The 22,048-nt window shown below is 46.1% G+C and overlaps 1 protein-coding gene across 1 annotated transcript in view; it reads left to right on the top strand.

Annotated features, from left to right (window-relative positions):
* The window catches only part of LOC138261522 (lipopolysaccharide-induced tumor necrosis factor-alpha factor homolog), a 300,767-nt gene that overhangs the window by 30,692 nt on the left and 248,027 nt on the right, over positions 1 to 22,048 (top strand). The window contains exon 2 of the mRNA XM_069210532.1: positions 5,584 to 5,650. Within this exon, the coding sequence (XP_069066633.1) occupies positions 5,617 to 5,650 (34 nt within the window). The 5' untranslated portion in view covers positions 5,584 to 5,616. The remainder of the gene's footprint in view (positions 1 to 5,583; positions 5,651 to 22,048) is intronic.

The raw sequence follows: 22,048 nt of genomic DNA, 5'->3' as shown, positions 1-22,048 counted from the left end.
CCACCTCCCCAACCCAGACACCTCTTCAAGCACGCAGAGTCAGCTGAATGAGAATGTACTCACACCCTTGTGGCTGCTGTGATGCCCTCAAGCGCCCATCCAACTCAGGATATGCCACCGCCAGGATCCGGTACATCAGGGGGGTCATGGTGGGACGGGCACACCTTCCACATTGGGAGGCCATGCCCAGCTGGGCCTCTGCCGTCTTCTTGGTCCAGAAGCGCAGGTCCTTCCATCTTTTCTGACAGTGGGTGCTCCGTCTATGGTGGACCCCCAGGGTCCGCACTTCCTTGGGGATGGCACGCCAAATACCCTTCTTCTGGTGGGCGCTGACCTAGACGAAAAGTGAAGTAAGAATGGATGTTACTCTCCCATACATTGTATCCCACACATTGGCCACATACCTCCCACCCTGGCCCAGAAATACTTATACACACCATCCTCACATGCTGGCCTGTCCCACCCCCCTGTCTCTTCCATCCACGACACCCCATACAATCATGTGCCAACTCCCAATGCACACAGTTTACTTACCTGTTTGTCTGGAGGACCGTACAGTTGCGTGTACTGGGGGAGGACCCCATCCACCAGTTTCTCCAACTCCTCCACTGTGAAGGCAGGGGCCCTTTCCCCAGACACTCGAGCCATTGTCGCTTCCAGACGCAGGTCACAGCAGCATTTGCAGTGTAGGTTCTCTCCTGTTGAAGGTCAGGTATCAAGTGAGGGAACTGATAGAAAATAGCAGTCACGTCCGCGGCGCTGCATACCGTCACTGCTGGTGTACATCATCATTGGCTCCTGGAACCCATAGGGCCCAATGATGACCAATGCTGAATTGCGCCGCGGTCTTCGACCGCCTACCGCGACGGTGTACAACGCCAGCGCAGTCACCTCAATTCCCCCTTGTCCCACCTTACAGGTCATGCAGCTGCCATTTCAGGGGCCCAGAAGACAGACCAACTAACTGCGTCACACCTATTTAGGCCAGGAATACGGACAGACAAAGGCACATAGAGAAAAAACAACGATTGTGCTAAACAGCCTGGTGAAACCTATGTGGTATATGACCCTCAGCTCACCGTTCTCCTCCATAGGGCACGTCCGCTGGGGCAGGTGATGAGATGGCATCATGCTTCGGTGTACACACCCCTGGTGGACCTGTCGACAATGGAAGACAGACACATCATAATCACTTACAGACATGATTGTGCAACAATCCAGGAACTGTGTGCCCAGTTGGAGCAAGACCTGATGTCAGCTATCCCCCAACCCACAGGAATCCCCCATCTAGTGCAGGTCCTGTCAGTACTCCATTTCTTGCCCAGTGGGTCTTTTCAAACAACAGTAGCCATGGCATCAGGGATGTCACAGCCAATGTTCTCTAACGTGTTGTCCAGAGTGTTATCTGCCCTGCTGAAACACATGCGCAGCTACATCGTTTTCCCTCAGGTGGAGGATCTGCCCACAGTGAAAGGTGACTTCTATGCCCTGGGACATATCCCCAACATCATTGGTGACATTGATGGGACACAAGTGGCATTTGTTCCCCCCTCCAGGAATGAACAGGTGTACAGAAACCGCAAAAGCTACCATTCCATGAATGTGCAGATGGTGTGTTTGGCAGACCAGTACATCTCCCATGTGAATCCCAAATATCCTGGCTCAGTGCATGACACTTACATTATGAGGAATAGCAGCATCCCTTATGTGATGGGGCAACTCCAGAGGCACCGTGTGTGGCTAATAGGTGAGTCTAAAGTCCCCACACAGTTACATTTGCTGTCTGGGTATGGGAGATTCCCTAATGTTTGGAGGATGTCTAACAGTTGCCCCTCTATATTTGCAGGTGACTCTGGTTACCCCAACCTGTCATTGCTACTGACCCCAGTGAGGAATCCCAGGACAAGGGCAGAGGAACGCTACAATGGACGAACTAGGAGGATAATAGAACGCACCTTCGGCCTCCTTCTGACAGGTGGATCTCTATACTACTCACCGAAGAAGGTGTGCCAGATCATCATGGCCTGCTGTATATTGCACAACCTGTCTTTGCGACGCCAGGTGCAGGAGGATGGGCCTGATGGTGGTCTTTTGGCTGATGTAGAGCATGTGGACAGTGAAGAAGAGGAGGTAGAAGAAGAAGATGTAGACAACCGAAACAACATCATCATGCAAGACTTCCAGTGAGACACAGGTAAGAGGGTGGAACTGCTTCATACATCTCATACTATTGTAGGACCTAGCATAAATCAGCCTACTTACCTCTGTGTATGGACCCTGACTTGTCACTTTGGCTTTCCATTTCACAGATTTCGGTCTCACTTTGTGCCCTCTGCTATGTTTACTGCTGGCCTACAACTGTGTAACATTGGTATGTGAACATGAACATTGACATTGCTATATTTGAGAGATGTTGCAATTACACATTTGTGAAAGCACAGACTGACTCCAGATTGTTTGGTGAATCAAGGGTGTTTATTTCTGTGCCAATAAGTGGAGGGGGGTGTGCAATGGGCTGGGGTGATTGTGGAGGAATGTCCATGGTAGAGTCCAGTCTCTTGGTCTCACAGGTGCATTGTCCAATGGGGCATAGGAAGGTGAGCAATGGCAGTTTAAGGTGGACAGGCTGACAAAGTGGGAAAGAAGGGTGATATTCAGGAGGATCTTATTTCCTGATGGGGGTCTTGGCAATGCACTCTGTCTTATTCCTGGATCTCAGGGACCTTTTGAGGGGTGGTTCTCCTTCTGCAGGGGGTGGGGTGCTTGTGTCCTGTTGGTCCTGTGGCGGTGCCTCCTGTTCACTAAAGTGACTTGGAAGTGATGTACTGTTGCATTCACAAGATTTTACAGCACGAGCTACTAGCAAGTTCCTGTTCCGTACTGTGTCATTATAACTTGTTGATACACCAATCCTATACATTGAAGTGATTAGCTCTCTACTTTTGAACTTGTCTTAGATTGCGTGGGCAGTCATCATGTGTAGTGAAGTTTTCTTTTTGCTGTGATGTAATTCATAAAACAACATGATTGGGAAAATACAGTACATTTGCACAGCATAAGCCTGTCTGTTCATGGGACTGTCTTCCAGTTCGCTTATATCTTCAAAGCAATCATCAATGTTGTCAGCTTCTGTTCTCAAATCAAGAACTTTAGTTTGTTACAGTTTTGCTTTGATGATATTAAACAATGATGTAAACAATGTTAAGACAACATCAGGCATTCTTGTTGACTCACATGATGTGCGGAGCTCTGGGGCACAACAAAGTTTGCCATTAAGTCCAAAATCTAAATCCTTCAGGACATTTCTTAAAATGATTGCTGATGATTTTACTGCATCCTGTGATCTTATTTTAGCAGCAAAAACTCCAGGAGTCAAATCAGCCAGGAACACCATAAGTGGCTCAATCTTTTTGGTAAACTGACAAAAACGAATTCTGTCATTGTACATTCTCACCAGAAAAATCTTAATTTTATTATTATGGATCAATACAGTTTCATCAATGTTTGTCCTTTGAGACTCACATACTCTATACTTTGTTCTTTTATCAATCCCTTTGGCCCTTGTTCTGGCTAAAAAATAGATGGCACATTGAAGATCCTCTGCTTTCTGATCTGTTGTTGAAGGGGTAGCCATCAATCTTCTAAGTGGATGGGCATCAGGTTTGGTTGTCGTCACTTTCTCAGAAGACTCAGATTCTTGTTGTGATTCACTGGTTTCTGCTACTTTTTGCCAATTTCTTTCCATGATTTTTTTCATTGTATACGACTTGTAGCACTTGTTGTTACAGTGATAAAATATTTGATCCTCTTCACCCGTCAGTTTCAGTCTTTTGTGAACTTCGACTTGCTGTATTTCTGCATCACCCCGAACTCTCTTCTGACCAGCCGCAGTTGATGCTAGCTATTCTTTTCAATTAGTTTGGCATGACAATTTTTTTCTTTGTTGAAGGGGTCCTCAGATTTTGCAATTAGCAACACTCTGTCAAGAGGTAAAGATCCTCTGCTACCGCTTGCTTCACTCATGTTTATGAATTTGAATCAACGGAAAACCTGAAACAAAAACAATCGTAAAATAAATTACCAATATGATGGCTAAAACACACCATTAGAGAGCCACCCTTTTCGAAAATGGTGGAAGGGTTGCTCTGAGGAGTTATTTTCATTCTCTATAAGACTACTTGATCCCCAAAACTATATTTTGACACCAAAATGAAGTATATAGGTCTCATGGCTCCTGATTTATTACATCATCATTTCAACACAACCTCAATTTTTCAAAATGCAGTCTGGAAACAATCTGCCCAGATTAGATTAGTAAAGTATACCCATGCTAAATTACTTCTCTAATGATACATAAACCAAAAATGAAAATCTCTTGGACAACATTTTTTTATAGTGGTATATCAAGGGGGCAGGACTAGCTGAGAAGCGATCGGATGTGGCAAGGCTCCTAAACTTTACCACCACCCAGGGTCTTGTCAGGTTTAATGGGGTTTAGAAACACACCCAGACCTTGCCAAACTAGTGTGAAAAATAGTCCTTCTTTGCCTTGCAGAACATTTGAATATCTTAGCCCCATCCCTCTTTTCAATCATCAATCCCTCTTTCCATCATCAGTCCCACCTCACTGGAAGGTTTATGTACAAGCCCTCCCACATTGGCCAAGTGGGGGTTTCAGATAACTCTATGCCATTCCAAAGAGATGGATGGGTTTTTTGTAAGAAACTGCCCTACATTGCCATGGTCAGAGGATACTTGGTAGCCTTTCAACCTTGATCACTCAATCAATCAATCAAAAAAATGTATAAAGTGCGCTACTCACACGTGAGGGTCTCAAGGCGCTTGGTGGGGGGGCAGGAGGGTCACTGTTCGAACAGCCATGTTTTGAGGTTCTTTCCGAAGAGCAGGAGGTCTTTGGTTTTGCAGAGGTTGGTGGGGTCACTGGGATTATTTGTTATTTTCTATCTTGCCTAAATTTGGGGGAGCATTTCTTCACCTCCACACCTTGTGCAAGGGTGGTAGAGATGTGTTTCCCCCTCCCCAAAGCTCACTGGAAGGGAGTATTTGTTCCCCAACTTACCTGATTCAGGGAGGAAACTGTTTGTACTTCCATTTTACCTACCATTCCCAAGAGCAGGAAGAATATGCAAAGAAAAAACATGCTGGTGAAACTGACAGCTGACCAGAGTAATGTTCTTAATTGTAAAAACAGCACTTGGGCAGCTCTGAGCTGCTAAGGTTCTCGTTGGCTGATGGAGGCTGAAGGCCTCCTTCACCCACAACAAAAGTAGGGTGTAGGTGAACTGGGAGAGATGACAGCTGCAAAGGTTTCTTGTTTACAGTTCCAAAAGAGCACCTGCCAGCTGTCACCTATCCTGACTGCTTTCATCTTAAAGAATGAGGATAAAGGAGGATCGGGACAGCTGACATCTGCTCTGGTGTCCTGGACATAGTTGCGAAAAAAATGATTTGTACAGTTTAATGTTAAATTTGAGGCGATTAATAAGAAGAAAATGTATATTTTAATTTGAAAGCCAATATATAAAATACATTAAAAACGATTACACATTTTTTATGTTTTAGGTACAGCCAACATCCAAGGTAATTTCTACAAAGATGACTGCAGTACACCCCGGTCAATATCTGCCAGGTCAGTTCACATCATTGTGATCATTGTGATGTCTATTGCCTATGTTTACTTAAACTTGCGTTGTCAGGAAGGGCAACAAAACAACTTTCAAGTAATCAGTTATTAGTAGGTTTGTAGTCCTGGTCTATTCAGGAGCACTATACAAATATCAATAATACATAGGCATGCTAATGGAAGCTGTAAATTATGTCAGTTAAGGGGAAATGCTAGCCAATTGAGATAAGGTGAGGAGTAGTGGAAGCAATAACCATCTATAACAAATGTACCCCAAGTCCACATGCCATATTGAGGTGCCACTAACATGATGCTAATATGAAATTATATAAAGCAAATTACCCTTAATAATATATTTCATTACGTAAAATGCATTTCAGGTTTCCTATGTTTTAAATGTTATGAATTCCTGTGTTTTTCCAGCACTTTTTGAATTTTGAAAATCTGCTTTTTTCAATGTTTATACATTTCACACACAAAAAAATCAAGGAAGGGAGAGATTTTCTAGTTCATAAGAAAAGCATTGTTGGTGTAAAATTGTTTATCCAACATTTTAATGTTCTTCTGTTTTCATTGTCCATCGCAAACATACCACTCTGCATGCATTTGAAATAGAGTCCTGCTCCCTTTCCCAATAAAAGCATCACAGTCATACAGCAAAATGGTGGCACTGCTATTTCAAAGTGTGGAAGGGCTTCTGAGGCATCCTGGTGATGTCCAAATAATATATTAAATCATCCAGGTGTTTACAATGGCAGTTATGATACCTGTATTTCTATGACAAGAGCATGGAATGAGAAATGTTAGAAATTGGTTTCTGGTTGAAAGAGTAATACACCCTGTCCAAGCCGGGTAAGTCAAAAACACACCATAAATTAACTTGTGCTCACCCTCTGGTAGCTTGGCACACAGCAGACAACCTTAACCTAAGAGGAAATTTGTAAGGTATTTGTGCAATACTTCAAACAGAAACACAGTGAAAACACCACAAAAAAGATTCCACACCAAGTTAGAAAAATAGATTATATTTTTATGAACAAACAAAGACAAAACAGACAAAAATCCAATAGTAGAAGTCGAGATATTAATTTTTTAATAATAAACTTAATTGTAGTCCTTAAAATCAAAAAGGGCCACCTGGGCTATCTGATCTTGCTAGACGAGGTCAAATCTGAAAAGTCAGGCCAACCACAATAGAGCACGGATTGAATACAGGAACCAGCCTTAGTCTTCTGAAACAGTACCTTGGTTCAGAAATTTGTCAACATTGAGAACAAGATGCGAGGAGCAAGTGAGGTGTCAATCCCAATGATGTAGGCGATGCATTGGCTCTGACAAACCTCTGACAGTGCAGCCCCGCACATCGGATCAAGAGGGGCCTCTGCCCCAGGATCATGCTGCGGTAGGCCCAGAGCAGTTGGGTAGGACTCCAGGTTCCCAGGATCGACAAGCACCCATCGCATTGCAGCCCCAAGCACCCATTCAGGCTAAGCTACGTCCCACCCCCGCGGAGGTAAAAACCAAAGCTGAAGCAGCCAACGCAATAATAAGGAACCATCACCTAAGGGCAGATTTGGCGGAGACCGGACTAGTACAGTCAAATCTGGCAGACAGTTCAAACCAGGCTACACCTGACCGAGGCTTGCAGCTGCTATGGATTCCAGAGTATAAATCTAGAGGTCCATAAGACGTGCTTAACCGCTCCACGATTCTCAAATTAATAAAAGCCCTGCCAGACCTGGCATTAGTGAGCTCGGATGACATGGAGAAGGATAATAGTTGGACAATCCCCAAGAGATGGCCATCCACAAGATAATTGGGCCTGGCTCCCAACAGTTCTAGCTCCCAGATTTCCACAAAAAGACTGAATGACAATCCATCAAACATCTTTGACACAAGGATCATTAAGCGTCTGCTCATGGAACATAGGGGGTTTGCAATCAAAATAGGAAGATGCAGAGGTCTCCAAATTCCTGGGTTCCTTCGATATCATAATGCTGCAGGAAACATGGGCACTCGCGAATCTTCACTTAATTAGCTAAAAGGAGTATAACATACCTGCGGTTAAACATAACACGTTTGGGAGAGCAACAGGAAGTCTGTCAATTTATATCAATTCTAAGCTTGAGGCAAAATCTTCTGATGGTCAGACGGGAGATCAACCGTTTTTGTGGGTTCGCTTGGACAATTGGGCAAAAAACATACAGGACCCTCTAATCCTGGTCAATGAGTACATTAATCCTAAAAAGAAAAACTTGGAAACTAGCATTCTGTTAAAACATCTGCTTTACATAATAAACACATACAACTTGGCCTACTGGCTAGTCTCCGGAGATTTCAATCTTAACCTATTTCATGATCCAAGTGAGGACCATGTACAACTGGCGGTTCCATTGCCCATTCAAATCCTACCACTCCGGAGAAAGCAGGACAAAGTTGGTTCCAAGTTAATTAAGAGCTGTGAGCTAGCAGGCCTCTTTGCACTAAATGGGAGGCTACCGGCTGACACATCCCCGGTCTGGACAAGAGCTACAGAAAGGGTTGTTTCATATCTGGACTACACCTTGCTAAATGCCCCCCTTTTCAAATTTGCGAGAGATTTTAGAATTCAAGATCACACAGAAAGCGATCACAACCCACAAATAATTACGATCTGGAGCCAGGTGCATATCCAGGAAGAAACAAACCTCCTCAATGGGAAATGGGAATCTAAAATGATTAAAATGGAGTTCATCCACGATCGTAGCCCAAGCTGAGGATGCAGTAGGAAAATTGGAAAAGATGGCTATCAATCCACTAAGGGTATTTGCCATTTGGGAGTCATTCACTAAAAGCCTTGCAAAGCAATCCCCTGAGAGGGGTAGGGCAAGGGGGGCACTCTTGGGGCATAGAAAGGCCATACTCATGCCACAAGCAATACGAAGGAGGAAAGTGGGAGTAAAAAGGCTCCTGAGACAGCTACAGAAACATCCGACCGATTAACCATTTTTAGAAACTCTACGGCAAGAAAGGAAACTGCTAAAGAGGGCTATTTAGCTTTTTAGATGAGTAAAACAGGAGACATTATGGGCAAAACTACACTATGCATCAACATTAGCAAATTCAAGCCGGTTCTGGAGCCTGATCAATAACATTGACAAGGTCTCAGAGCGGTGAACAATGCAAACGTGATGGAGGAGGCAGGGGTGGAATATTTTAAATCCCACTTTAAAGAAACACCCGCAACAGTACCAACATAATCTCATGGGAGACACCCGAGGATAACAGGGAGCCAGAGGAGCCCATTACATTCAGTCCTCTCAAAATAATTAAGATAATAGAAAAAACATGCAGAGACTGTGCTCCTGGTCCCAGTGGCCTCCCTCGGGCCCTTTTTAAGGTGCATGCATCAAAATGGGTGGCTTTTTTTGCCGTAATGTTCAATTATTTTCTAACAACAGGTTCTACCCCAGGTAGTTGGAAGGTCTCAATAATTCACCCTATTTACAAGGGATGGAAGGCCTCCCTACCTTCCAACTACCGTCTAATCACACTTTTATATGTAGACCTAAAATATTTCCCAATAGGCATTTGCAGCATTTAGAACGGTGGACCATGGACAAAGGGAGGCTCCCTAATAATCAAACAGGTTTTACAAAAAAACAGGGCACGCTGACAAACCTTATGGCTTTATGCCTGGTAAGAAATAGAGCAGGGGTGCCAGGGGCACTCTTTTTTATGTCCTTTGTGGATTTTAAGGCTGCATTTGATTGTGTCCCCAGAGAGAAATTATGGACAAAATTACAGCAGTGGGGGCTGCCGATGAATCTATTAAATGCTATTATTATGCTCTATTCTAATACATGGGTTAAAGTCAAACTGGGAGATGGCTCTTTTCTATCCAGGTCCATTAAAACCACTGTCGGCCTGAAACAGGGTTGTGTATTAGCACCACTTCTCTTCAATCTGTATATATCGGATCTATCCCCAGCACTGGTAGAGCAATCAGCCGAACCACCAAGTTTAGTGGGTTGTCATGTATCCAACCTACTCTAAGCAGATGACCTGCTGCTGCTCAATAACTCCAGAGTAGGCTTACAGAAACTCTTGAACCATCTAGGAGGTTATGTGCTAGCTAATGACCTAGAAATTAACTATGGGAAGTCCAAAATAATCCCCTTTAACCACAAACCGACCTGCTGTCGCAAGTGGGTTTTAAATGGCAGCACATTGAGGAGGTAGCAGCATGCACATATCTAGGGGTTAGGTTTGACTCTAAGGGCACATTTACAGCGCACAAAGAAGCAATAAGAGAGAAGGCTCAAGCTCTGAACCGGGCATTTGGTAACTTGCCAAAATCCAACCTCGGGCGGCCCCTGAAACCAATGACCATGATCATGCAAAACTATTGCGAACCCTTGCATATGGGACAGAAATAATGAGGGGGCGGAGGTAGCTATACTGGATAAGCTATTAGTGAAATCCTAAAAACAAGTCTTCCAGCTGCCTAGATCGGCCTCCCCGGCTCAGGTCAGACTAGAGTTTTCCTTAAGAAAGCAATCATTGGCAAGGTCAGCAGCTTTTGTTAATGGCTGCTACAAACTTTATTCAGCTCCCATGGGGACTTTAACAAACCTAGTCTGGCAAGAAATCAATCTTGGTAGGGGTAACAACAACTTCAAGGATTACTGGGAAAAAAGTATAGCCCGGCTTAAACTGGATGATTTGTGGGAAAGCACATTACCAGAGCTAGCCTTCAAAAAGGAGCCAATAAACCGGCTAGAAGACATGGAGATTCTATCGAACCGATCCCATGGATGGCTAGTCCTAAATTCATATGTGCGGGATAAGGAACCTTGTATCCTATCTGGCACGAAAAAGGAAGTTGGCCCTCCTACGGATGAGGCTGGGAGATCTACCAACTCTGGATTTCCTCCCAAAATGGAAAAGAGAGGCAGGATGGCAAACACAAGTTTATAGATTATGGTGGTCATTCTGACCCTGGCGGTCTTTGACCGCCAGGGCGGAGGACCGCGGGAGCACCGCCGACAGGCCGGCGGTGCTCCAATGGGGATTCCGACCGCGGCGGTAAAGCCGCGGTCGGACCGGCACCACTGGCGGGGTCCCGCCAGTGTACCGCGGCCCCATTGAATCCTCCGCGGCGGCGCAGCTTGCTGCACCGCCGCGGGGATTCCGACCCCCCCTACCGCCATCCAGATCCCGGCGGTCGGACCGCCAAGATCCGGATGGCGGTAGGGGGGGTCGCGGGGCCCCTGGGGGCCCCTGCAGTGCCCATGCCACTGGCATGGGCATTGCAGGGGCCCCCGTAAGAGGGCCCCTACATGTATTTCACTGTCTGCTGCTTGGAGACACACTGCCTGCACACAGGACTAAGAGCAAGAAAATGCCAAGTTTTTAAAAGTGGCATTTTCAAAATTGTAACACTAAATTCGACTTTGCTATTAAAGAGGATTTATTATTACAATTCTATAGGTACTAAATAGGTCTGCTCCTTCTCAATCAGGGATTACAATGCATTAAATGTAGTAAGGACTCCCCAATGTTACACTAGGAGGGGGGTGAGCCTCACAGTAGTGAAAAACTAATTTGATAATTTTTCATTTCCAGGACACAATTTTATTTTAATTATATGTCCTGTCTTTTAATTACATTATACCTGCCCTTTGGGCTACCTAGGGCCTATTTTAGGGGTGACGTACCTGTAATTTAAGGGGAGTTTAAAGCTTGGCAAGGGGTTTTTACATGCCAAGTTGCCATGGGAGTGCAATACTGCATTCAGGCTGCAACGACATGTCTTTAAAGGCTGCTTAAGAGGGTGGCACACTCACTAATGCAGGCATACTAGGAGCACTTAATTTACATGTCCTTGTCACATGTAGTGCACTTTACTAGTGTAGGAAAATGGCTCCCTGTTGCAGTTACCCCCCACTTTTTGCCTGGTATTGATGCTGACTTGACTGAGAAGTGTGCTGGGACCCTGCTAACCAGGCCCCAGCACCAGTGTTCTTTCACTAAAAATGTACCATTGTTTCCACAATTGGCACAACCCTGGCACACAGATAGGTCCCTTGTAAAAGGTAGCAGCGGTACCAAGGGCCCTGTGACCAGGGAATGTCCTAAGGACTGCAGCATATGTTGTGCCACCCTAAGGGACCCCTCACCTAACACATACACACTGCCATTGCAGATTGTGTGTGTTGGTGGGGGGAAAAAGGCAAAGTCGACATGACATCCCCCTTAGGATGCCATGCACACAAACTGCTGTCTATGGCATAGCTACGTCACCCCTCTAGCAGGCCTTACAGCCCTAAGGCAGGGTGCACTATACCACAAGTGAGGGCATAGCTGCATGAGCAATCTGCATCCTACAGTGTCTGAGTCTATTCTTAGACATTGTAAGTACTGTGTGGCCATATTAAGTACATGGTCTGGGAGTTTGTCAAAAGCGAACTCCACAGCTCCACAATGGCTACACTGAATATTGGGAAGTTTGATATCATACTTGTCAGAATAATAAACCCACACTGATGCCAGTGTAGGATTTATTACAAAATGCACACAGACGGCATCTTAGAAGATGCCCCCTGTAATTTACCCAATCCTTCAGTTCAGGACTGACTGGTCAGTGCCAGCCTGTCACTGAGACGAGTTTCTGCCCCGCTGGGGTGAGAGCTTTTGTGCTCTCTGAGGACAGAAACAAAGCCTGTACTAGTTGGAGGTGCTTAACACCTCCCCCTTGCAGGAACTGTAACACCTAGCAGTGAGCCTCAAAGGCTCAGGCTTCATGTTATAATGCCCCAGGGCACTCAAGCTAGTGGAAATGCCCGCCCCTCTGGACACAGCACCCACTTTTGGCGGCAAGTCCAGAGGAGATAATGAGAAAAACAAGGAGGAGTCACCCACCAGTCAGGACAGCCCCGAAGGTGTCCTGAGCTGAGGTGACCCCTGCCTTTAGAAATCCTCCATCTTAAGTTTGGAGAATTCCCCCAATAGGATTAGGGATGTGCCCCCCTCCCCTCAGGGAGGAGGCACAAAGAGGGTGTACCCACCCTCCAGGACAGTAGCCATTGGCTACTGCCCTCCCACACCTAAACACACCTGTAAATTCAGTATTTAGGGGCATCCCAGATCCAAGGAAATGAGATTCCTGCAACCTGACGAAACAAGATGGACTGCTGACCTACATGCCTGCAGAGAAGACGGACAACAACAACTGCCTTGTCCCCAGCCTACCGGCCTGTCTCCAACTTCGAAAACCTGCTCCAGTGACGCATCCAACAGGGACCAGCAACCTCTGAAACCTCAGAGGACTGCCCTGGACTAAAGGACCTGTTCAAAACCAGCTACTTCTTTGCAACAAAGTAGCAACTTTTCAAGACTGCACATTTCCCGCCAGAAGCGTGAGACTCTACACACTGCACTCGACGCCCCCGGCTCGAGATCCAGAGAACCAACACCACAGGGAGGACTCCCTGGCCACTGCGAGCCCGTGAGTAACCAGAGACAACCCCCCTGAGCCCCCATAGCGACGCCTGCAGAGAGAATTCAGAGGCTCCCCCTGACCGCGACTGCCTGTAACAAGGGACCCAATGCCTGGAACCAGCACTGCACCCGCAGCCCCCAGGACCTGAAGGAACCGAACCTCAGTGCAGGAGTGAACTCCAGGTAACCCTCTGCCTAGCCCAGGTGGTGGCTGTTCCGAGAAGCCCCCCCTGTGCCTGCCTGCAACACTAGAGGGACCCCCCGGGTACCTGCATTGTTTTCTACATAAAACCTGATGCCTGCTTTGCACGCTGCACCCAGCTGACCCTGTGCCGCTGAGTTTTGTGTGCCTACTTGTGTCCCCCCAGTGCTCTACAAACCCCCCCGGTCTGCCCCCCGAGGACGCCGGTACTTACCTGCCGGTAGACTGGAACCGGAGCACCACTGTTCCCCATAGGCGCCTATGTGTTTTGGGCACCTCTTTGACCTCTGCACCTGACCGGCCCTAAACTGCGGCTGTAGTAACTTTGGGCTTGCCTTGAACCCCCAGCGGTGGGCTGCCTATGCCCCGAACGTGAGACTTTTAAGTGTTTTACTTACCTCCAAAACTGACCTTTACTTACCTCCCCAGGAACTGTTGATTTTTGCAGTGTCCACTTTTGAAATAGCTTATTGGCATTTTTACAAAGACTGTATATGATATTGCTTTTATTTAAAGTTCCTAAGGTACCTATGTGAAGTACCTTGCATTTAAAGTATTTACTGTCAATCTTGCACCTGTGGTTCATAAAATAAACTAAGAAAATATATTTTTCAATATAAAAACCTATTAGCCTGGAGTCAGTCTTTGAGTGTGTGTTCCTCATTTATTGCCTGTGTGTGTACAACAAATGCTTAACACTACCCTATGATAAGCCTACTGCTCAACCACACTACCACAAATAGAGCATTAGTATTATCTAATTTTGCCACTATCTTACCTCTAAGGAGAATTCTTGGACTCTGTGCACACTATTTCTTACTTTGAAATAGTATATACAGAGCCAACTTCCTACATTGGTGGATCAGCGGTTGGGTCTAAGACTTTGCTTTTGCTGGACTACTCATCCAATACCTGGTCACACAACTAAATTCCAAAAATTGTCATTAGAAACAGATTTTTGCAATTTGAGCTATTTTTCAAATTTTTTAAAAGTCCTGCTAGGGCCTTGGGTAAGTCCCTGTTAGCATTTCTTTTAGAGTTTAAAAGTTTGTAAAAGTTTGGATTTAAGTTCTAGAAGTAGTTTTCAGATTCTTAAAAAGTAATCCCAATTTTTAGAGTGATAATGTCTAGCACAGATGAGATGGTGGTGGAAGTCAACCTCACCCCTTACCTGCATCTAAGCATGTCAGAGTTAAGGACTCTCTGTAAGCTAAAAAAGATAAAAACTGGGTCCAACCCTACCAAAGTACAGCTCCAGGAGCTTTTGGCAGAGTTCAAAAGGGACCACCCTCTGAGGATAATCCTTCCGATGGGGAAATTAGCGACCAGGAGGATGAATTCGCCCCTCCTGTCCTAAATAGGGAGAACAGGGTCCCTCAAACCCTTGCTCCTCAAATCATAGTCAGAGAGACTGGGTCTTCCACAGGGGAGACCAGTACCTCTGAAAGCATTGAGGGCAGCCTCAATGACGAGGACCTCCTGTTAGCCAGGATGGCCAAAAGATTGGCTGTGGAGAAGCAGCTCCTAGCCATTGAAAGGGAAAGAAAAGAGATGGGTTTAGCTCCCATCAATGGTGGCAGCAACACAAATAGGGTCAAAGAGAATACTGACATCCTAAAAATCCCCAAAGGGACTGTAACAAAATATGAAGATGGTGATGATATCACCAAGTGGTTCACAGCTTTTGAGAGGGCTTGTGCAACCAGAAAAATAAACAGATCTCACTGGGGAGCTCTCCTTTGGGAAATGTTCACTGGAAAGTGTAGGGATAGACTCCTCACACTCTCTGGTAAAGATGTAGAATCTTATGACCTCATGAAGGCTACCCTGATTGAGGGCTTTGGATTCTCCACTGAGGAGTATAGAATTAGGTTCAGGGGGGCTCAAAAATCCTCGAGCCAGACATGGGTTGATTTTGTAGACTACTCAGTGAAAATACTAGATGGTTGGGTAACTAGAAATGAATTGCATGACTATGTTGGGCTTTATAATTTGTTTATGAAAGAAAACATTTTAAGTAACTGCTTCAATGAAAAGTTGCATCAGTATCTGGTAGACCTAGGTAAAATTTCTCCCCAAGAGATGGGGAAGAAGGCCGACCACTCGGTCAAGACTAGGGCAACCAAAACTTCCCCTGGGGGTGACCAGATGTAAGGGGTTACAAAGCCTCCCCAAGAGAAAGTGGGTGACACTAGAAACAAAGAAAAAGAGTCCTCTGTAGGCCCCCAAAAAACAGACCTGGTGGGTGGGCCCCAAGACACAACCCGAAACAAAGGTGGGTACCAGGGTAAGAACTGGGATGCCACTAGGCATGGTGCCAAAACTGTAGACAGACAGGGAACCACACCAAGGACACTTCTTGTCCCAAAAACAAACCCCTAGCACAATCCCAGGGGTGACCAGTGTAGGCATTGGGGATGACTCCTCAGATGAGGAGGTCTTCATAGCCCTCAACTGGAAAAAGGGCCCAACAGGTGAGTTGGAGATTCCAGAGGGAAGTAGACACTTCCACCACCTACTGGTGAATGGAATCCCAGCCACTACCCTGAGAGACACTTGTGCCAGTCACACTATTGTGCATGACAGGCTAGTGTTCTCAAACCAGTACATCCCAGATGAGACTGCCAGAGTAAGAGTTAGCCCAGACAGGGTCACTGATAGGCCTGTGGCTTTTGTGCCCATAGAAGTGGGTGGGACTTTTAGCTGGAGAAGGGTGGTAGTCAGTACAGACCTCCCCCTTGATTGTCTCCTTGGAAATGACTACCCAGAGGTTAGTCAGAGCCCAAGAGAGGAACTGGTTCAGTGCCAGTCCTCTCCCAAGGATTCTGGAGGTGCTGCCCCTGTAGTTACTTCAAGTAGGCCCCAGAAGAAAAAGAAAAGAGAACAGTGTAGGAAAGATGGACAACCTTTAGCCAAGGTTCCAGCAAGCCCAGAAGATTCTGCTCCAGTAGGGGAGAATTCCAAAAGTGGCACTAGTACAGTCCAACCTGACCCACAAGAAGTCCTGGCTAGTCAGGCAACTGTTAAGTCTGAGAGGGTGGCTCCTCAGCTAACAGACGAAGGAATAGAAGAAGGGTGTTTACTAGAAGATGCAGTAACCCCCCACTCTAATACAGCAGACAGGCATCCTGAACCTAAAGAAGCCTGTAACTTAGCCCCTTTTCTTGTAGGTGAAGAGCTAAAGGTGTGGTTCTGGGCACTGACAGCTGACAGTGGCCTCTGCTTGGTGTTAGCCTTTATGGCTGCATTGTCCTTGGCATGGTGGTCTGACCCCATTCCAAATAGCAAGTTAGGCCCCCTGACCCTGTTGGTCATGGTGGGGTTACTCCAGCTCTGGGTAACCTCTTTAGGTAAGCTAGGGGTGACCCTGGCTAAAATGAGATTAGCAGAGGTGGATACCTCTAACCCCAAAATAGAGAGAATGGGTGAAGACATTAAAAACTCAGACAAGAGGCAATTCAGACTAGGTCCTATCACTGTGGAAGTAGGTCAGTTCCCAAGAGGGAATGACCTTAACAGGATGATGTAAGGCAGAGTAGGCCCTGCAACAAACCAGCCTATTTTCCCTACTCTTCCTCGCCTGACAGACTAGGAAGACTCTCCCAGCTATGGCTGAGTCTCCTGGCCTGTAGGGGGGGTGCTTGTGTAGGAAAATGGCTCCATGTTGCAGTTACCCCCCACCTTTTGCCTGGTATTGATGCTGACTTGACTGAGAAGTGTGCTAGTACCCTGCTAACCAGGCCCCAGCACCAGTGTTCTTTCACTACAAATGTACCATTGTTTCCACAATTGGCACACCCCTGGGACACAAATAAGTCCCTTGTAAAAAGGTACCAGCGGTACCAAGGACCATGTGACAAGGGAAGGTCCCTAAGGGCTGCAGCATATGTTGTGCCAACCTAAGGGACCCCTCACCTAACACAAGCACACTGCCATTGCAGATTGTGTGTGTTGGTGGGGAGAAAAGGGCAAAGTCGACATGGCATCCCCCTCAGGATGCCATGCACACAAAATGCTGCCTGTGGCATAGGTAAGTCACCCCTCTTGCAGGCCTTACAGCCCTAAGGCAGGGTGCACTATACCAGAGGTGAGGGCATAGCTGCATTAGCAATATGCCCCTACAGTATCTAAGTCTATTCTTAGACATTGTAAGTACTGTGTGGCCATATTAAGTATATGGTCTGGGAGTTTGTCAAAAAAGAACTCCACAGCTCCATAATGGCTACAATGAATATTGGGAAGTTTGGTATCAAACTTCTCAGAATAACAAACCCACACTGATGCCAGTGTTGGATTTATTACAAAATGCACACAGAGGGCATCTTAGAAGATGCCCCCTGTAATTTACCCAATCCTTCAGTGCAGGAGTGACTGGTCAGTGCCAGCCTGCCACTGAGACTAGTTTCTGCCCCGCTGGGGTGAGAGCTTTTGGGCTCTCTGAGGACAGAAACAAAGCCTGTACTGGGCGGAGGTGCTTAACACCTCCCCCCTGCAGGAACTGTAACACCTAGCAGTGATCCTCAAAGGCTCAGGCTTTGTGTTACAATGCCCCAGGGCACTCCAGCTAGTGGAGATGCCCACCCCTCTGGACACAGGCCCCACTTTTGGCGGCAAGTCCAGAGGAGATAATGAGAAAAACAAGGAGGAGTCACCCACCAGTCAGGACAGCCCCTAAAGTGTCCTGAGCTGAGGTGACCCCTGCCTTTAGAAATCCTCCATCTTAAGTTTGGCGAATTCCCCCAATAGGATTAGGGATGTGCCCCCCTCCCCTCAGGGAGGAGGCACAAAGAGGGTGTAGCCACCCTCCAGGACAGTAGCCATTGGCTACTGCCCTCCCAGACCTAAACACACCTCTAAATTCAGTATTTAGGGGCATCCCAGATACCAAGAAATGGGATTCCTGAAACCTGAAGAAACAAGACGGACTGCTGACCTACAAGCCTGCAGAGAAGACGGACGACGACAATTCCCGTGGCCCCAGCCCTACCGGCCTGTCTCCAACTTCTAAAACCTGCTCCAGCGAAGCATCTGACGGGGACCAGCGACCTCTGAAGCCTCAGAGGACTGCCCTGGCCTAAAGGACCAAGAAACTCCTGTGAACAGCGGCCCTGTTCGAAATCAGCTACTTCTTTGCAACAATGAAGCAACTTTCCAAGACTGCATGTTTCCTGCCGGAAGTGTGAAACTCTACACTCTGCACCCAACGCCCCCGGCTCGAGATCCAGAGAACCAACACCACAGGGAGGACTTCCCGGCGACTGCAAGCCCGTGAGTAACCGTAGACGACCCCCCTGACCCCACCAGCGACGCCTGCAGAGAGAATCCAGAGGCTCCCCCTGACCGCGACTGCCTGTAACAAGGGACCCGACGCCTGGAACCAGCACTGCACCCGCAGCCCCCAGGACCGGAAGGAACCGAACCTCAGTGCAGGAGCGACCCGAGGGCAACCCTCTGCCTAGCCCAGGTGGTGGCTGTCCCGAGAAGCCCCCCCATGCCTGCCTGCAATGCTAGAGTGAACCCCGGGTCCCTCCATTGTTTTGTACCTAAAACCTGAAGCCTGCTTTGCACACTGCACCCGGCCACCCCTGTGCCGCTGAGGGTGAGCTTTGTGTGCCTACTTGTGTCCCCCCCAGTGCTCTAGAAAACCACTCTGGTCTGCCCACAAGGACGCGGGTACTTACCTGGTGGCAGACTGGAACCGGAGCACCCCTGTTCCCCATAGGCGCCTATGTGTTTTGGGCACCTCTTTGACCTCTGCACCTGACCGGTCCTGTGCTGCTGGTGTGGTAACTTTGGGGCTGCCTATGCCCCAAACTTGAGAATTGTAAGTGTTTTACTTACATCCAAAACTAACCTTTACTTACCTCCCCAGGAACTGTTGATTTTTGAACTGTGTCCACTATTGAAATAGCTTATTGCCATTTTTACAAAGACTGTATATGATATTGCTTTTATTCAAAGTTCCTAAAATATCTCAGTGAAGTACCTTGCATTTAAAGTATTTACTGTAAATCTTGAACCTGTAGTTCATAAAATAAACTAAGAAAAGATATCTCTCACGACAATCTGCTGCACCGTCTGACTAGTATTGGACTTGGGGGAATGGCCTTGAAATGTCTACTTCTTTTTTAACAGCCAGAGAACATCCAGTATGGACAAAGCCACATTTTCAGAGGCTAAGACTTTCAAAAGCAGATTCCCCCAGGAACCTGTACTGAGTCCCACATTGTTCAATATCTATATGCCCCTGCTTGCTGCCCTGGTGGAATTATTTGGCATTAACATCATCCCTTATGCTTATGATACACAGCTAGTGTTCTCCTATGGTGGTCCGATAGATATTGAAACAGAATCTTTTCCTGCATATATGAGGGTGGATCTATACTAGCTCAGGGGCAATCCTTTGCAATGCAACCTGGACAAGATTGAAATTCTCCTCCTTGGGCTCAATCCTAGTCCGGGTTGGTATGGATCCCGGCCTATAGATGGTCCAGCTTCCTCCCCACAAATACATAAGCGGCATGGGAGTAATCTTTGATGATAAATTCTCCTTCAAGGCCCAGATTCTTTCAGTAGTCAAAAACTGTTTTTGCATTTTAAGGTCAGTTAAAAAAATTGGTAGGGCAAGCTGCTATTTTATCTAGACTAGCCTATGCAAATGTCTTATATCTCGGCTTACCTACTTTGTTGATCCATCAACTACAGTTAATCTAGAACATGACACCTCATCTGCTGCTCAATCTTCATAAGGGCACTCAACGATCACCTTATCTTAATCAATTGCATTGGCTACCAGTCAACAAGCTGATCATGTTTAAAGTGAAAATGCTTGCTCCCTGTGATTTTCATAACTCTGGCCCTCACTATTTAAACAAAAGAATTCAGGAGTTCAAGCCAAATAGGGACTTGTGGCCTAGAAAAGCTCATTTGATAATGGTCCCTGGTTCAAACAACACAAGGTATGATGGCATGCCTTTCTTGGTCTCTGTGGCCAAATTTGGAATCTCCTTCCCATGCAACTCAGGGGCCTAGCAAATGAGATTGCTTTCCAAAATGCATTAAAAATACATCTGTACAGTCAGTAATTTCTTTAGCATCTTATCCTAGTCACATGTTATAGCTCCTGGACACTTTGTGAGTAGCTGTGCGCTCTACAATTCATGTCATTCATTCATACAATGTAAGCCTGGTGTACCATAGGATGAGACCTTAGATCCTAAGGAGAAAGGGGTGCTACCTCTTGTCATAGGACAGGGAAAGATATATATGTTGTTAAAATCTAGGTGGACATTGGGAGGTAGAAACTTAATTGGACAGTACATTTGGGGGTTCTCAAAGCCCTGTATGATTTTACAATTGATTACACTAACACAATCACATAAGATAATGAACACAGTACAGGATTACTGCTGGCTGCTTACTATGATATTTAATGCACTTTATCATGTTTTTTCCTGTTCATACACAATTGACATAAAAAGGAGGTAAAGATTGAAATCAAAATGTGCGGAGTAGAGCTTTTTCATGTTAACAGTAGCAACAAATGGTGCAATCACCACCAGATTCAGCTGTAGATAGTGTTAGCGTGTTGGACCTTATTTGGCTTTTCTTCATTAATTTAAAAGGGGATGCATTAGAGGTTTGATTGACCTTTTGGCTATGCGTTGAGTAATTCCCACCATAAGACTCAGTTTCAATCCCAATCAATAACAATATCAATCAATAGAATCAATATTCTTGGGAGTAATTAATTTCCATGCACCATGACCCCTTTGGGCATGAATAACCACACCTTTATGTAAAAGTTAGAATGATTATGGGCCAGATGTAGCAAAACGGCAATTTGCGACTTACAAATTGCGAGTCCCTGCGACTCGCAATTTGCAAGTCGCAAATTGGTATGCAGTACGGTGTCTCAGACACCGATTGCGACTCGCTATGGGGTCGCAATGACCCACCTCATGAATATTCATGAGGTGGGTCGCAAATTGCGGCCCCATAGCGAGTATAGGCACTCGCTAACATGGAGGCCTGCTGTCGTCAGCAGACCTCCATGTTCGTGACTGCTTTAAATAAAGCAGTTTTTTTTTTTTTAAGTGTAGCCCGTTTTCCTTAAAGGAAAACGAGCTGCACTTAAAAAAAAAACGAAACCTTTAGTTTCGGTTTTTTTTCAGGGCAGGCAGTGGTCCCTTGGACCACTACCTGCCCTGAAAAAAATGTTTGGGGTCCATTCACAAACTGGAAGGGGTCCCATAGGGACCCCTTCCAATTTGCGAGTGGGTTACCATCCACTTGAAGTGGATGGTAACTGCGATACGATTTGCGACCGCGTACGCAGTTACAAATGGTATTGTATACCACTCAGACTCGCAAATAGGAAGGGAACACCCCTTCCTATTTGCGAGTCGGAAATGTATTTTGCGAGTCGGTCCCGACTCGCAAAATGCATTTCTGAATAGGAAACTGCGATTTGCGACTCGCAAACTGCAAATTTTGCCATTTGCGGGTCGCAAACAGTTTCCTACATCTGGCCCTATATCCCTATAATAACAATGCTAATATCACGTAACTTAATCTCAAAATCAAATGATACACCATCAGAAACAATACTGGTTGAGCGAATCTTCTAAAGAATCTCAATTTAATCAAGGCGTGGATTACTACACTTTCCAGAGTTACAATACAAATCAATAGCAAGAATAACTGTGCAATAGAAATAG

Source organism: Pleurodeles waltl, chromosome 10 (assembly GCF_031143425.1).
Source record: "Pleurodeles waltl isolate 20211129_DDA chromosome 10, aPleWal1.hap1.20221129, whole genome shotgun sequence".
Lineage (NCBI taxonomy): Eukaryota > Metazoa > Chordata > Amphibia > Caudata > Salamandridae > Pleurodeles > Pleurodeles waltl.
The sequence above is the reverse complement of the archived record's forward strand: the minus strand, read 5'-3'. Positions and strand labels throughout refer to the sequence as shown.